Source organism: Triplophysa dalaica, chromosome 4, assembly GCF_015846415.1.
Source record: "Triplophysa dalaica isolate WHDGS20190420 chromosome 4, ASM1584641v1, whole genome shotgun sequence".
Lineage (NCBI taxonomy): Eukaryota > Metazoa > Chordata > Actinopteri > Cypriniformes > Nemacheilidae > Triplophysa > Triplophysa dalaica.
Window position 1 is genome coordinate 14,055,737 of NC_079545.1, and position 15,152 is coordinate 14,070,888.

General features: G+C 35.5%; 2 protein-coding genes across 2 annotated transcripts; both read right to left on the bottom strand.

The window, feature by feature from the left end:
* Positions 1–196: 196 nt before the first annotated feature.
* Positions 197–10,502, bottom strand: tctn2 (tectonic family member 2). Its single transcript, XM_056746316.1, has 18 exons — positions 10,390–10,502; positions 10,049–10,162; positions 9,472–9,545; positions 6,918–7,116; positions 6,690–6,790; positions 6,335–6,534; positions 6,140–6,260; positions 4,801–4,939; positions 3,834–3,914; positions 3,270–3,404; positions 3,105–3,179; positions 2,911–3,000; positions 2,718–2,835; positions 2,460–2,563; positions 1,958–2,105; positions 1,685–1,828; positions 828–916; positions 197–620 (listed from the first exon to the last, which is right to left on the bottom strand). The coding sequence occupies exons 1-18, from the start codon at positions 10,475–10,477 to the stop codon at positions 499–501; spliced, it is 2,142 nt and encodes a 713-aa protein (XP_056602294.1). The 5' UTR covers positions 10,478–10,502; the 3' UTR covers positions 197–498.
* A 365-nt stretch (positions 10,503–10,867) lies between these two features.
* ccl19a.1 (chemokine (C-C motif) ligand 19a, tandem duplicate 1) lies at positions 10,868–12,745 on the bottom strand. The gene is made up of 4 exons (XM_056746454.1): positions 12,573–12,745; positions 11,925–12,048; positions 11,629–11,749; positions 10,868–11,258 (listed from the first exon to the last, which is right to left on the bottom strand). The coding sequence occupies exons 1-4, from the start codon at positions 12,646–12,648 to the stop codon at positions 11,220–11,222; spliced, it is 360 nt and encodes a 119-aa protein (XP_056602432.1). The 5' UTR covers positions 12,649–12,745; the 3' UTR covers positions 10,868–11,219.
* Positions 12,746–15,152: the final 2,407 nt, after the last annotated feature.

Genomic DNA, 15,152 nt, shown 5'->3' on the forward strand with positions numbered 1-15,152 from the left:
GTAGAATTAACACAATGGCAATAATCGTGATTATTGGTTATTGACAAAATGGGTATATTGTGACAACCCTATGGTTCCTTAATTATTTTTTTATACTTTTAATAATAATAATAATGTTATTTGTAAGTGTAGCAGTAGTGTGTACATGTCATATAGCATATGCATTAACCTATTATGTTTTGAAAACAATTATTGATTGCGTATAAAAATATGTTTTATTATTTACAATCCAATAAAAAAGTACAAAAAATGTTCCCAAAACACAATAAATATTTAATCACATTAACTATTCCAACGTGAAGTTAAAATCTTTTATTTACAGCTATTTACAATACAAGAACAAAGCCCTGCTGATTGACAAAACATTCATACGTATTGTGATAAACTCCACTAGCTGACCAATTCTTCTCATCTCTCCCAATGAGTCTTGGGTTGAACAGACCCGACAGACATTTCTCACACACACATTGTGCATCAGTCGTGTTGCTTGTATGTCTCTCAGAGTGAGGCATTTCTCCATGCCTGTCTAATTTGACTCCATGGCGTTCCTAAAACAGATGCAACTATGAAGAAGAAGACTAGAATGAGTCCTTTAGCCAAAGCCTGGGAATATGGCTCACCTGTGAAGAGGGCAAGAGGTCAAATTCAGATCTCATTTTAATATACCAGATATGATCTTGTTTAACGCCGATTCCAACACTTTTCTTACATGGAAACGGTACACAAAAGTGATACAAGCATCTTAAACTTTTGTAAGATGTGGTCTGAAGTATACACTGATTTCTCTCTCTCACTTTTTAGGAATGAAAAGCAATTCAAGTCCTCACCAGTGTAGTATCTGGTAAGAGGAAACGCCAACTCATTCCAGCACACATCATTCCTGTCACAATCGAACTCTGTGAAGTTAATACTGAACCTGCAGCAGAATTTTTTTTTAAGTTAAACTTCACACATGGCAAAACAGACTATACAACTCACTTAATATAATAAAATACAACTATTAATACAGTCATTTGGAAAACAATTACAAGAATCATTTTTAAACTTTATAGATCAAGTACTACCTTTGATAAAATTATGTAAATTTGTTGCATATACAGCCGCAAATATCAGTTACAAATTCAAAAAAAATCTGAATTTTAATTTTAAGGTATGTGTTTAGGTAAAATGATCATATTTGTTTGATTCTGTGAACAACGGGCAATATTTCTTCCAAATTTCCAATATAAATATTGTTTCTTATTGTTCTTATTTGCAAAAAATGAAAACTTGAAAACAGGTGAAAATAACAGAAAAGATGCACTGTATTTTTCCAGACCTCAAAAATGTCTTGCTTCACATGTCTTGTCATGATGTCAGCCTTTTACATTGCTGTTGGATGACTTTTTGTCACTCTAGATGTTTGATTTTGTTGAAATTCAACAGACACGATACTTTACTACAATTTGGAATGGTCTCTTATTTTCTTCAGTGGCTGTTTATTAACATTTTCAGTTTCTAATGTGTCACACACCACCAGGGAGCACTGTGGTATCACATTTTGAGAACCACTTATTTATGAGATTTTTACATAATGGAAAATTTTGATCACATAACAACGGTCACAGCTGGCATGGAATGATTACAGCAAAGTATATAATTGCAAACAAGGTTAGTCTGTGTGTGGTGCATGTTTAGTACCTACCTGGATCTAGGGGGCTGGGAACTAAGAGAATATTCGGTAAAAGTCACAGACGAGGTGACGGCAAAATTCTGCATCACCTCTGCGTCCAAACAGGGGTTTGGACCGCCCACGTCACACTCAATCCTCCATGTAGTTTCTCTAAAACTGTAGAACAGTTAACATCACATACCTGAATCTCAGAGAAGGATCTTCTATACTCACCACAAATGAATTCAGATACATCACAACTAATGATAAAAAGACAAACTTGAGTGCTGGGAGAAGGCCCCCTACCTGATCTCTACTGCCTGAATGATTTTTTGAGGGACACCCTGCATGCTGCCCCTGATGACGGTCCTGATGTTGACATGAAGGTGAGTTGGAACACCGGCGCACACACCCCTGCTGCTCTCTGCTGGCTGACTGGAGTTCTTCTGGAAAACTGAGGGTGTATGTTATATGTCAGGTGTCATTCGGTAAATGTTGGCAATAACATTTGTATGCAGGTAGTTGACATGTATAACTTGTTTAATACGACATAATATAATATATAATTTGTAATAATTTGTAACCTAATAACTGTCATTTGTAATGTTTTGTGCTGTACTTTAAGGGTAATAGCTTATTTACACACAATAAAACAAGCTGATCATAACTGAAATCTGATATTTTGAGAACCGTTCCAAATCAGTTTACAATCTTATAGATATTACAGATAATGGTATAACACTATGACTATGAACAATTCATAATTTATGTAATGAAATTTCAATGTGATTCACTTCATTCTACTTACAAGTAATGTTTACCCAGTCTGTTATGTTTTTAAAGTCTGGCTTTCCCGTTCTGGAGACCAGAGTAGAAGTCACTAATCCACCCAACGCAGTACGAACTGTTTCTCTATGACATGACATTACATCACATGAAACTGTATTGTAACATCATGAGCAGTTCACATTAGGACATTTAGATTATAAATTTAAAACACTGTGGCGCTATGTAAACATCCACAGCATGAGCTAGAGCTGGTCAGGCGTTTAGGAGCGTCTCTCACCTGAGCTGACTGCACTGCGTGAAGTTCAGCAAACTCGCAGAAATCAGACAGCCTGATGTGGAGTTGATTCCAAACAAAACTGGTCGCAGGTTAGCAGAAGAGCACAGGCCTTCTCCACCTTATCAGCACAAGATTAATTCAGCAAAAATGTTTTAAAGTAATGATTTTCATAATCCAGAGATGTGCTGAATACCTGGCTGCCAGAGATTGATCTGAGCTCTCTGTATAAAACCTGTTTCAGAGTCCAGAATGCCACCGATCACAGATCTCTTAACCTGATAACCTGCTCGAAACAGAAGCAGAACATTTACACAAAGCGCAGTCTGATTACGTTAACGTCAAATATGATGTTGCTCTGAATCAGAAAGAAGCATCAAACATTCCTACCTGGATTGCCAGAGTATGGCTGAGATGTTTCATTTCCATTCACGAACACAGCCGAGTGTCTGCTAGTGAAAGATACTTAATAATGGTAGAAAGAAAATAAGTTTTGCAGTTGTGTTGGGCAGTGAAGAAGTGGTCGTCAACAGAAAGAAAACAGCTGTGATTTACCAGCGGGACCAGTAGAGATGTTTGCGGTGGTCCGTAACACAGTGATCCCAGTAAGGCCATTCTCTCTCCAGTAAAAAGTGTAACGCAAGGAAAGAACAAGAAAACACGACTGCTGCTCATCCGTCTGCTGTGAGCCTACATATCATTAAGTTCAATAAGAAGACTGTTAAAACATGCAACATTGTCCAATACATTTTTTTTTAATTAAAATTAATATTTAACATAATACTACATAATATTAGTGCTGCTATAGTATTTTGTTATTATGCAGGTCCATGCTCTTCTGATCTATTATTATGTTATAGGACATTTTGAACGACATTAACAACACTGGTCTAAAGGTGCTTCCTGTTTACTTGTTAATTTATTTATTTACTTAACTCTACATCTATACTTAGGTGTAAAGATGTTCATTTAAAATTTTATTTAATTATAAATCTTTTCCTCACGTTGTATTTTTTGTTACGTTTACGCAAAGTTAAAAACTGAAACAGGAAGTGCTTCAATAAAGGGAATACAAATAATATAATTTTTAATAATTAATGAATTGTTCATGCAACTGACCAGGTAGTGTCTCAGAAGAATCAGACAGAAATAAGCTAAGGTCACTGGCCACCTCATCCACAACGTTTACTGTTAAGACACCTGATGAAACAAATATAAGGTCACAAACATGCATATCTGCATGGCCCCATCCCCAAAAAACATAGTAAAAATACACATAACATGCCACAAAAGACAGTTAAAGACAGTTATTTAAATATTTTAAATTCTTCCATCATTTCTCACTCTCATGTGATTCCAAACCTGTATGACTCTTAGGTTTTGACTGACATGAGGGTTAATAAATGATAACATGACAGCCTATTTATTATTGGGAGAACTATCCTTTTAACGTGTTTGACTACTCTTACAATGCTTTGAAAAATATAAATATAAAAAATGTAATATATAACTGATGTGTATGAGATAATGTAGATATATTATACCTATATATAGCCACAGAAAGAAGATGGTGTTCCAGAAAAAATAAGAGACCATTTTAATAACAGCTTTTCTGACAATTTTCATTCTGTGAACTACTAACAATATTTCTCCCAAATTTAAAATAAAAATATTGTTTCTCTTTGCATTTATTTGCAGAAAATGAGTTCAAAATAACAGAAAAGATGCCCTGCATTTTTTTCAGACCTCAAATACTCCAAAAAAACAAGTTCGTATTCACTTTCAAGCAATACAACAGTTATATTTGTGCATGAATAAAGGAAAAGTTTATTATTTTGTATGTGATAACCTAGATTTCTATCTCCTTGTCATGCTGTTAGTCTTTCACATTGCTGTTGAATGACTTTATGTCACTCCTGAGGTTTGCTTTTGTTGAAATTCAACAGACACTGGACTGGAATGGCCACAATGCATCTAGGGAAATGTTTATTTGAAATGAAAATTTGTAATGGTCTCTTAATATTTTGCTTGGCTGTATATCTATTATATCATGTATACATATATATATATATATAAATATATATACCTCCACGTCCATCTTTAACCTTGACCCTCAGGTTGTCTGACTGTGATGGACAGAATTGCAGCCTTGTCACACATCGAGACTCAAAGTTGTCTAAAAATGCCACCGGAGCATTTTCCACACACTGACCCAATCCCGAGTTCTGCATCAGGATTAATAAAAGAAATGTCTGTGATCAATATTTGCACCTTGTGTTACAAGGTTAAAGGATAAGTTCACTTTAGAATTCAAATTTTATGATTATTCACTCACCCTCATGTCCTCCGTGACATACATGTCTTTATTTCTTCTGTAATGTAGAAACTAATCAATAATTATACCTAATATTTCCAATAAATGCTAAAAATCATTCAACTTTAATAAATATAATGAAAACTTATACCTATAAACAGGGCTTGATACTATGACTAGTGGTTTTCCAAAATGACTAACTGCTCTACCAGATTCGAGCGGGTCTTGATCAAGTGTCTGTCCGGAATGGTTGACGATCGCTCTAACGAGGAGGCCAAGGGTCTGTCGCTAGAACATCACTTGAAATCTGGGAGTCTGGTTTACTTGGACAGCCCTCTCCACTTGTCTCTGTTACACTAGCCACCCAGCATTTTCACTGTCAACAATTTTTTTTTGGAAATTATTTTATATGACTAAAGTTGACAATGGCATGGTGTGATGCAAGATCATGCGATGAAAAACATGTCACAATAAAAACGGGAATGTTCCCGTACGTTGTTGAAAAATAAATGTCTGTACGAGATGATGTGATGTGAAAATGTAGAAGATTCAGTTTTGCGAAAGGTGGATTCGATCTTGGTTGATAGCGTCAAAAGTAATATAACTTGTCATACGTCTTACGTATAAGCTACTGATAAATTAGTGTTGTTTTTGCAGACACATTTTTTGGGGTTCCGACGCCCATGGTCCTAATTATTGCCAGTTGTTATTTAAAAAAGGCAGGGTATCCGATTTCTCATAGCTGTTGAAATGTCTCATGTTGAAATCACCCCTATCCCCATCTTTCGCTTTCCTCAGCCCTCGGCTCGGCTAATGTCCGTCCTGTGCACTGGGCACCTTACTGCTGATTGGATAAATGGTTGTTTTGGTACTCGGCCCAACTCAGTTGTCTAAAACGTAATTCGGAAACCGGTTACCCTGCCTTTAAAAGGCAAAAATACAGATTTAAATTCTGGACCTTTCACAGTGAGAGGTGTATCGTTCAAACCAGTGATTCAATAATCATAAAATTTGAATTCTAAAGTGAAATTCTTCTTTAATTTCACACAACAATCCACATAAACATAAAAATCTGAAGCATACAGTACATCAGATCTGCTTCTTCACTAACCTGTGGGATAGTTAAGTACCCATCAGCTTCGGTGAAGATTGGATCCCCCTGGCGGTAGTTAATAGGAGGTACAGGTGCTGTCACCTGCTGAATTTGGAAGGATGGGCGAGGCTTTGGAGAGCTGCAAAGACCAATTTTGACAATCATAATCGTACAAGGGAACCAAGACCTGTCAAAAGTCCCTTGTGTACTTACACTGTTCCTCCATTGTAAAAAAGTCCCAGAAAAGGGTTGTTGTCAGAGGGCGAGACGACACAGAGGAAGGGGAACCAGTCGGGGTCATTTTCAGAGGACTGAGCTAAGCACTGATAGTCGGGAACAGGACTGTTACTTCCTCCAAAGGGTCCAGGAAGACACTGATTAGAAAACAGTCCCAGCATCTCTTGGGTGCAGCTCTAAGAAGAGGAATTTCAGAAATAAACATTTTCTTGAGGTCATCGTATTTTTACATGGTAAACAACTGCAAAACCAATGTCATTAATCTATCAGATCTTCTATCTATGATCTTGTATATTATCGGTCTAAATGTTCCATCGCCTTTTAATATTACCGGGTCACAGCAACAGCGTATATCACACGTGTCGGGAGAAACATCACATGGGCACCGACCAAGAGGCTGGAACACTTGGTTAGGAATGACCGTCAGGTTTTCTGTTTTATAAACAGGCAAAATATACATACTGATATATTACAGGTTGAAACATTAAAGTATTTCAATCATCAAAAACCACCAGGTGTTCATATGCCAACCAGTGTTATAACAAAGAAAGACACGGACCGGACAGGGGTTTGCTGGGGACGATCTGGGCATAAATCTGTGTCTGTACGATGAGTGATGTTTCGAGGGAGTCATCTGCACATGCAGACACAAAGAGCGTCTCCTGCACACACAGAGACTCCGGGCAGCAGTCTTGAGATGTTTCGTTACCACACAGCTCCAAACTGCGGTTCAGATTCACTCGCACCAGAAGAGCACTCTACAAGAGACGATATATTACAGGTAATTTTTAACAATGTAAGTGTCTTATTATTATGTTGGTGAGCTGTTAGATGTGTGGGATGCAAGGTTTGGAAAAAGGTGAGGTTAAATCAAAGCAACACTGTTTGTAGCATTCAGTATGAGAAAGAAAACCTCAAGAATTATACGTTGGAGAAACTAAGCAACGATATTCAAAGGCACGGCATTGGAAATGAGAGCTGCCCTTTCTGGGCATAACTGTGCTTAAGGCGTTATTTGTTAATGATAATAATTAACGCGATTATTAAAGCAACTCTTTCTGCAGTTGAGTGGTGCGTCAAACTTGAATAGCAGGGATATTCCCTTCATTTCAACTGAAGAACCTATTACGAGGACCTTCATCCCATTTACTGTAATATTGCTGTTTTTCACATCAATAATGGTGACAGTAATGTACATTATTACTCACGTTTCCAGAAAAGACGAACCATTTTATACTTAAGTAATACTACAGCAAGTTTTTTTAATAATGGAATAGTGTTACCGTCAAACAAATGCAATGTCATTTGCCCTTTAGGCAACATAGTTCACCTGAGGCACATTTCTCATATATTTCTTCACTATTGAATCACATGACTTCAAAATTATTTTACACAATATAGACCAGTGGTTCTCAAACATTTTTGTCGTAAGGCCCCATTTGTGTAGAGTGCATCGCTTTGCGTCCCCCAAATAAAGACATATAATCTTAAACTTATAATTTTATTTATACCATAAACATATTCAGTTATACATTGCTAGAACATCAATTATTTTGGTCTGTGGTCTTATTTCCGCTGATGTTTGGTGGCCTTAAATTTATGATAAATTTCTAAAGTTCATAGAATGCCACAAAGTCTGTAGTCCTGGATCCATCTTGGGGCCCCCAGTTTGAGAGCAACTGATCTATTCTAGACAATGATTTACCAGTTATTAAAGGGCTACTTTAGACCCAAAAAATTTAAATTCTGTCATCATTTACTCACCTTGGAATTGTTCCAAATGTGTATACATTTCTTTGTTCTGATGAACACAGAGAAAGATATTTGGAAGAATGCTTATGACCAAACAGATCTCAACACCCATTGACTACCATAGTAGAAAAATAACGATGGCAGTCACAAGTGGCGCAGAACTGTATACTGTCCTATATTCTTCAAAATGTCTTCTTTTGTGTTCAATAGAAAATAAAATCCTACAGTGGTCTTTCTCTCTGTTCATCAGAACAAAGAAATTTATACACATTTGGAACAACTGGAAGGTGAGTAAATGATGACGGTTTTTTGGATGAAGTAACACTTTAAGTAATATATTCATATCATATCACCTGCATTGATAACATTTGAACTATTTTTCGGAAGATCCTGAACCACAATAATTTGAAAGTGGCTGGAAAATTTGAACCTTTCCTGAATATTTTCCTGAATCAATATTAGGTAAGGGTTAACCGTAACCTATTGATTCTACATTTATTTCTAATGCAATTGCTACACATATGTAAATAATAAAGAAAAGAAGAAAGTATTCTAGTTTACTTTTCTAATTTATCCTGTTAAAATGGTCTGTTGGCTCAGTCTGAACATGTTAAACAATGATAGTTAAATGAAAGAACAATATTGTCTATTATAAATTCACATTTTTATTTTTTTCAAAACGCTACAAATCTATCCTTTTTTTCAAAAATGTTTTGGTCAATTTCTTTTTAAAAACAAACAAACAAGAGAACATGAAACATATGAAATCAGGGACTCATACTATAAATTAATATAAATCAAATAAATGCAAATGCATGAAATAAATAACAGGAAAATAAACTAAATAGTACACACTAAATAGTCAAATAAAATAAATATTTTCAATTTCATGTTTCAATATTTTCCACCACATACAACAAATAATTTAAAAACAACACATACAAATACCACTAACGAGCAAATTCTGATTGGTCGAGAGGACATTTAGGCTAAAAACAGGTTCGGGATTTATAGCATTTTGGAAAGAAAATTGAGAAAATTGAAGAAACTGCATCTTGCAGTACATTTTAAACAAGGAAATATAGCGACTTGGCATGAAACATTGATGGAGCAGTGAATAGGTTTAGTACACAGCAAAATGGCATTACAGACTCTTTTTTTTAAATTTGGCACTTAATGCGTTTTGGAAAAGAGCTCTTCATATATTCTGTAACTACAACTAAACGTTGATCTAAAGTATTTGCATGCTGCATTAATAAATGACTTTGATAACTTATAAACAAAGACTGAGAATTATTAAATATTTTAAACAGTCCTATACAAGCTAGTTAGCCTCCTGTAAATTTAGAGAAGCTACTCACCTTCCCAATTAACTCAGTTGAGAGATTCCAATGTGTTTGAGAAACTGGAATACAGGATGGTGGTGGAAGGCTACCTGAAACATTTTATATTTACACAGGAATGTAATATGTGACTTATAGTATGTGACCACAAAAACATTCTGTAAGACCATAACTGTTACATTTCATACATGTTTGCAATATAGCTTGATGTACTTTGTACATGTGTATTTATTTAGTGTCCTTCTTTTATTGTTGACTGTGTTGTAAATGTTGTGTTTCAGATTTTTTTCATATATATATATATATATATATATATATATATATATATATATATATATATATAACTTCAAGTTTTTTATTTTAACTTCTTATCTATATTTTTATAAACTTTGGGGTGAGAGTCATATTTCACATGTTGCACTGATATGGTTGTGTATGTGATTAAAAAACTTGACACTGAAACGTGGCAAAATCATTCATTTTCAGAATATCAACTATCATTAGCATTCCATCATACAGTAAACAGTAACAAGCATGCATATATATTTTTATAAGATATTATATACAAGGTTTGAATGTGTTGTGTTTTGGTCACCTGTTGCAATTAAGGGTGAAACGGAACTGAGAGTTAAAGAAACACCAGAGATGTTTCCAACCAGAAACGCTGATATTTTCGGACCAGCTGCCAGAATAAATTTAGGCTGAAATACTGAAACAATTATTCATTAATATCTTCCATATCGGTTTCAGACAAACTTGATTGATAGGTTACATCAAAATGTTAGATTAATTATCAAAAAATAAACTGAAATGTGCAGTGAAGCTAGCGCTTGGTTGTTTTCTCCATGGCAACAAGATGTTTGCTAGCGGTCTGTAGCTGCTAACGGTGCATTCTGGGGCACACAGACAGTATTCATGTATTTATTTTTCACTTACCGACAGTACAGACAGTTCCTTCTTCTAGAAGTACAATAATTATAAATATGAAATAAAATGCAATGCATGAGAATGATAATCTTGCCATGTCGGTTTAGTAATATGGATACTTCTTCTTCTGCTAACGCCACAGTAAAGATGAGCTCAATAGCGCCTCTTACAGGTGTGGAGGATGAACCTCTGCTTATGACTTGTACAGTTTACACATTATAAAAGTTCACATTAAACATTGACACACAACCAAGTTTAGTATGAAGTAATTGTTATATTACTAAAACCATTATGTAAAAGACTAAGCAATATAGTTTCTAACTATCTATTTGTGTGTGAGATTATATGGCTTGGGAACATTTCATCTGAGGTGTTCTTTTATTGGAGTTTTGTTTTATACTTTGTATACTTGATACTATGTACAGAGACCTACTGAAATACTATAATATACTTTAATACTGATTAACAATAAAGAAAAGTGACACAATTGTCTTTGAATAAAACCTTTTTATTGAAAAAAATTTAACAACATGATCTGAATAAAAGTAAACATAAGTAAATATCACACAGCTGAAAATACAGTGTATTTTTTTTGTTTTATTTACATTCAGACATTTAGAACACCCATTTTACCAAAATGTGTACAGATGATTTTAAGTAATTTGCCAAACAATTGTCATGCCAAGCTCCAAAAGCAAGTCAGTTAGTACAGAAGTTACATAAACTTTGAAAATGGTTAACAATAAAGATACAAAAAATTAAGTTTAGATACAGAACTATGATAAAAAGGCCATTGCCAGCTGCCACATTTTTAAGCGTGTGTGCAAATATGTTTTTCCTCAAGCTGTTTTAGTCTTCAGGCCTTCACAGCGTTTCCCCTATAACAAAAAACACACCATTAGTATAGTAGGAGCATCTGTTTCACTCCGTCACATTCATCATGCTTCTTTCAAAACAGAACAACGAGTTCTCATTGTTGGTGGTCGGTTTATAAGTCTCAGTGAGTTTGCTGTAGGAGGATGTTTTGGCTTGTGGTTTCACAGCTGAAGAGTTTGTGGTTTTGACTAAAGTATGTCCAAATACCGTGATCTACTAAATATAAGCATGAGTCAGTGAAAGTGAACAGCTATACGGGTGACATAATGTCTATATTATATAAAAATTGTATAATATTATGTAAGATAGTTGGATTTATCGAAAATCCTTGAATTTATAGAGGAAAATAAAATGTCAGAGGTAAAAACCTACCTGAATTTTGAACGCTTTGCACTTCTTTAGTCTGTTGTCAATGAATCTTGTGAGCTCTTCAACCCATTGAGCTTCATTGCCAGAAGGGGCACAAAGCTTCCTCCCTTTCCTGGTTGTAAAACTGTAAAACCAACGACTTTATATTATTTCACTAGAAAAGATATAGCTCTTTACGTTTACTTTCTATTTAAGAAATACTTCAGCACCGTTTGGAAAGAGATCCATTCAGAGGAGAGATGAAAGGGCTTTATTGACAAATAAAAATGCAGCATTTTCCTTTGAAGCATTGTACTTACACAACAGCATCAATGGTGCAGCCGATACCCCTGATCTGATTCCTGTAACTGAGGACAACATGTTTCGGGATGACTTGAGAGCTAACCTTCAGGCAACAGTCCAAAGCTGAATCTGCTTGAGCATCTATGAGGAAAAATAATTGAAATGTGAATTCTCTCTCGTCCCTCAAGAGACTATTTATTGTCCAAAAATGTATTTGGAAGCCAAGCGTTACAAATATGCAATGCACTGCTGGGATCAAGTTAGTGATATCAACATATAGGAATGATAACACGCATAAAAAAACACCAAGTGGCATGTTTATTCGGAAATCAAATCTAGTGTTTATGAACATTATTTGCATCCGTGGGTGTAGTGGGTGTTAAATATTGTATAATCTTGAGAAAATAAGAGCATCATGTTTATTATTTATAATGATATACGACAAATGAAAACATAGATCCTTAGAATATAATATTTTTGAAAATTGAATTAAGCATAAAAGCTCATCCTCTTACATCCCCATCCTCGTTTATTCAACTTATTTAAGTATCAAATTAACTTCTGAAGTTAAATTTGACCTAGTTATTTGAGTTGTGCAACATATCTATTCCCATTTATGAAATGTAATTATATTTAAATAAAGTGAATGAAGGAGACAGGCTTACCTGCCGGAGTGTTGTAGATTATAAGAGCCAGCGCACAGAGTATCACACTCAGTGCAGGTAGATGTGCTGAAATCATGGCAACAGGTGCAGGAGATGTTGAAACTCGACTTGGGTCTGTACTGTTGGAAGCTTTGCTGGTACTCTCCTCTCAGCCTTTCCATCACTGCCCTGCTTTATAGGACATGATGGTTTCACTTTTACTGTTCTGACGAAGTCCCTCCCTTGAGCTGTGAAATGTCAAAGTAACAAATGTTTAAACCAGAGGTTGTGAACTGGATCTCGTATGAATGAATGGGCCAAATTTACGGTACAATGCAAAACATTCTCTTTCACTATTCACTCCACCCCCTCCACTCCCTCCCGTTTGTCTTAATAGCTCACAAAGAAACTCTGGTATGCATTCTCGCATAAGGGTCAGACTGGCAAAGGTGGATGTTTCGATTTTACTGAAGGAGACCATTGAGGCATTTCAGATAAACTGTTTACTTCATTTACCGATATGCAGCGCTGGGGATTTTTAATTGTTACTAAATACGGAAGCGTTACTGTCAGTCTTTTCCCAGAATTAATGGTTTGTGCTGGTCCCTGTAGACCCCCATCAAAACCACCCAGCAGATTGTGCAGACCAAGCAGGGAGAACTGATTTTGTTCATGATTTTTTTTATTGTTTTTTTACTATTATTATTATTGCATAGCCCCTTGCATGGAATTCGCAATGTTGTTTCTACAGTAGCCCTTAATTGACAAACTGCTCTACAAAGCGCATATGGTAAATACTTTATGTCCTTCGGCAAAGAAAGACAAAATGTGACGATATTTTAGTTCTGTGTCAGCCATCGTAGTGCTTTGTAACGGAGAGGTGGAATGAGCCGTTGGTTGCAATTCACAACCTCACCACTAGATGCCACTAAATTGTACTGACTGATTCTTTAACATCCAAAGAACCTTTCCTTTTCACAAAAAGTTATTTGACTGTGGAAAAGTGTTCTTTACGTTATAAAAAATGAATGCTTTTTATAAAAATGTTTGTGTAAATGGTTCTTTTTAGCACCTTTTTCAAAAATTAGTTTTAAAAGAACTGCATTTATTCTGCATTCTGAGTGTCTGTTGTGTTTTATCAGATAAAAGTTTGTACCAAAAGAAAACACGTAAAATAGAGATTTGTTCAAATGGTTTTATGTAAAAAAATTAATCAACAATGTTTAAAACAAACCATTTGACTAACATTCCCAAAAGCTTAAATTCCTGAACAAAGCTTACAATTTAGGCTCAAAATCGCTAAAGTAAGACAGTACAGTAAAAAATACATACATTTTCAGTAAATGACATAAAGTCAACATATAACATATCATGTTTGAAATGACAGTCTTTAATTCATTTCTTGTACAATGTTTCAATGCCATGAGCTTGATGAATTTATAAGTATGCATGTTCAGGATCACATATGAATGATTAAGTCATCATTGCAGATACAGGAGCATCAGTGTCACTGCCTGTTTGTTCCTCAGTTTTTCAAGTGGGTCAACGTGGTCACTTCCAGTCTGTAAAGCAGGAAAAAGAAACCGGATTTATTTTGGTTTACAGGGGTCAGAAAATGTTTCAGGGAAGAAAAACTACACACATCTTCTTCAAAATTTCTATTTAGCTTTTCTAGTGAAGTCTGTGAAAGAGCAGAACTAAGAAAGTGAGTTAACATGAAAAGGAACATGCATCGAAGGGGATTTTTGTGGTTGTTTTGTTTTTACCTAGTCCTACTGATGTAATTTTCTCTTTTTGTCCAGATGTGAGATAATCTTGCTAATCCAGCTTTGTTTCCCCTCTGGAGGTGTACAGAGTTTCTTGTGCTTCTTTGTGATGAATCTGTGGGAAACATGGAAACATTAGATCTATGAAACATGCATTGCCAGTAATGCAACAAATGCTGTCTGGTCATCTTAAACCGAAAACATACACGGTCGCTGGGATTGGACAACCGCTGTCTGTGGTCTGATGAAAATATGATGCAACGATTTGCACGGGGATGCGTGTGTCCTTGGTGGTCAGACAGCAATCCACAGCTGTATCTGAAAATGCTGAGAATTGAAGGTTGGCATTAGCAAAGCATGGCACTGGAAATCCCCCCTCTATATTTTATGAGACCTTGCAAGAACAAAACTTGGCCCGAGTGTCACTTTTTTTAAACTTACTGGAACTGCAATAGCTATCTTCCAGGGTTATTACAGCTAAATGTCTGAGAATGGATGCCAAGTAGAGATATGTCAATGAACTCACAGCCAAAATACTAAATTCCTTAGCAAGCTATCCATTCAAAAATAAAGTTTCGGTTTTAAACGAATGCATGTGCCAATGCACATTAAAGTTACATGTAAAACAATCCAGGTGTTTAAATGATTGTCTTACCATCTGTGTTGCCCCAGAGGACTGCGGTGAGGACCATGAGAGTAAATGCTGGAGTATGCATTCTGGTCTTTGAGTTTGGCGGCAGTATGAGCATCAGAGGTGAACAGGTGTGTTTAAGCAGGTGTCACTGTGCAGGTATTTATACACAAAATATTAAGTTTCACTTTCACATGACCACCT

What these genes read in the sequence shown, in the direction of transcription:
- tctn2 (XM_056746316.1), bottom strand. Translation starts at nt 10,477, where the DNA reads ATGGCAAGATTATCATTCTCATGCATTGCATTTTATTTCATATTTATA. An exon ending in GGTTAAAGATGGACGTGGAG is followed by an intron (nt 3,915 to 4,800) that starts GTATATATATTT and finishes TTGTTTCATCAG; the next exon opens with GTGTCTTAACAGTAAACGTT. An exon ending in TTCTTCTGAGACACTACCTG is followed by an intron (nt 3,405 to 3,833) that starts GTCAGTTGCATG and finishes AATGATATGTAG; the next exon opens with GCTCACAGCAGACGGATGAG.
- ccl19a.1 (XM_056746454.1), bottom strand. Translation starts at nt 12,648, where the DNA reads ATGATTTCAGCACATCTACCTGCACTGAGTGTGATACTCTGTGCGCTG. An exon ending in AATCTACAACACTCCGGCAG is followed by an intron (nt 12,049 to 12,572) that starts GTAAGCCTGTCT and finishes TTTTCCTCATAG; the next exon opens with ATGCTCAAGCAGATTCAGCT. An exon ending in GCAAAGCGTTCAAAATTCAG is followed by an intron (nt 11,259 to 11,628) that starts GTAGGTTTTTAC and finishes TTTTTGTTATAG; the next exon opens with GGGAAACGCTGTGAAGGCCT.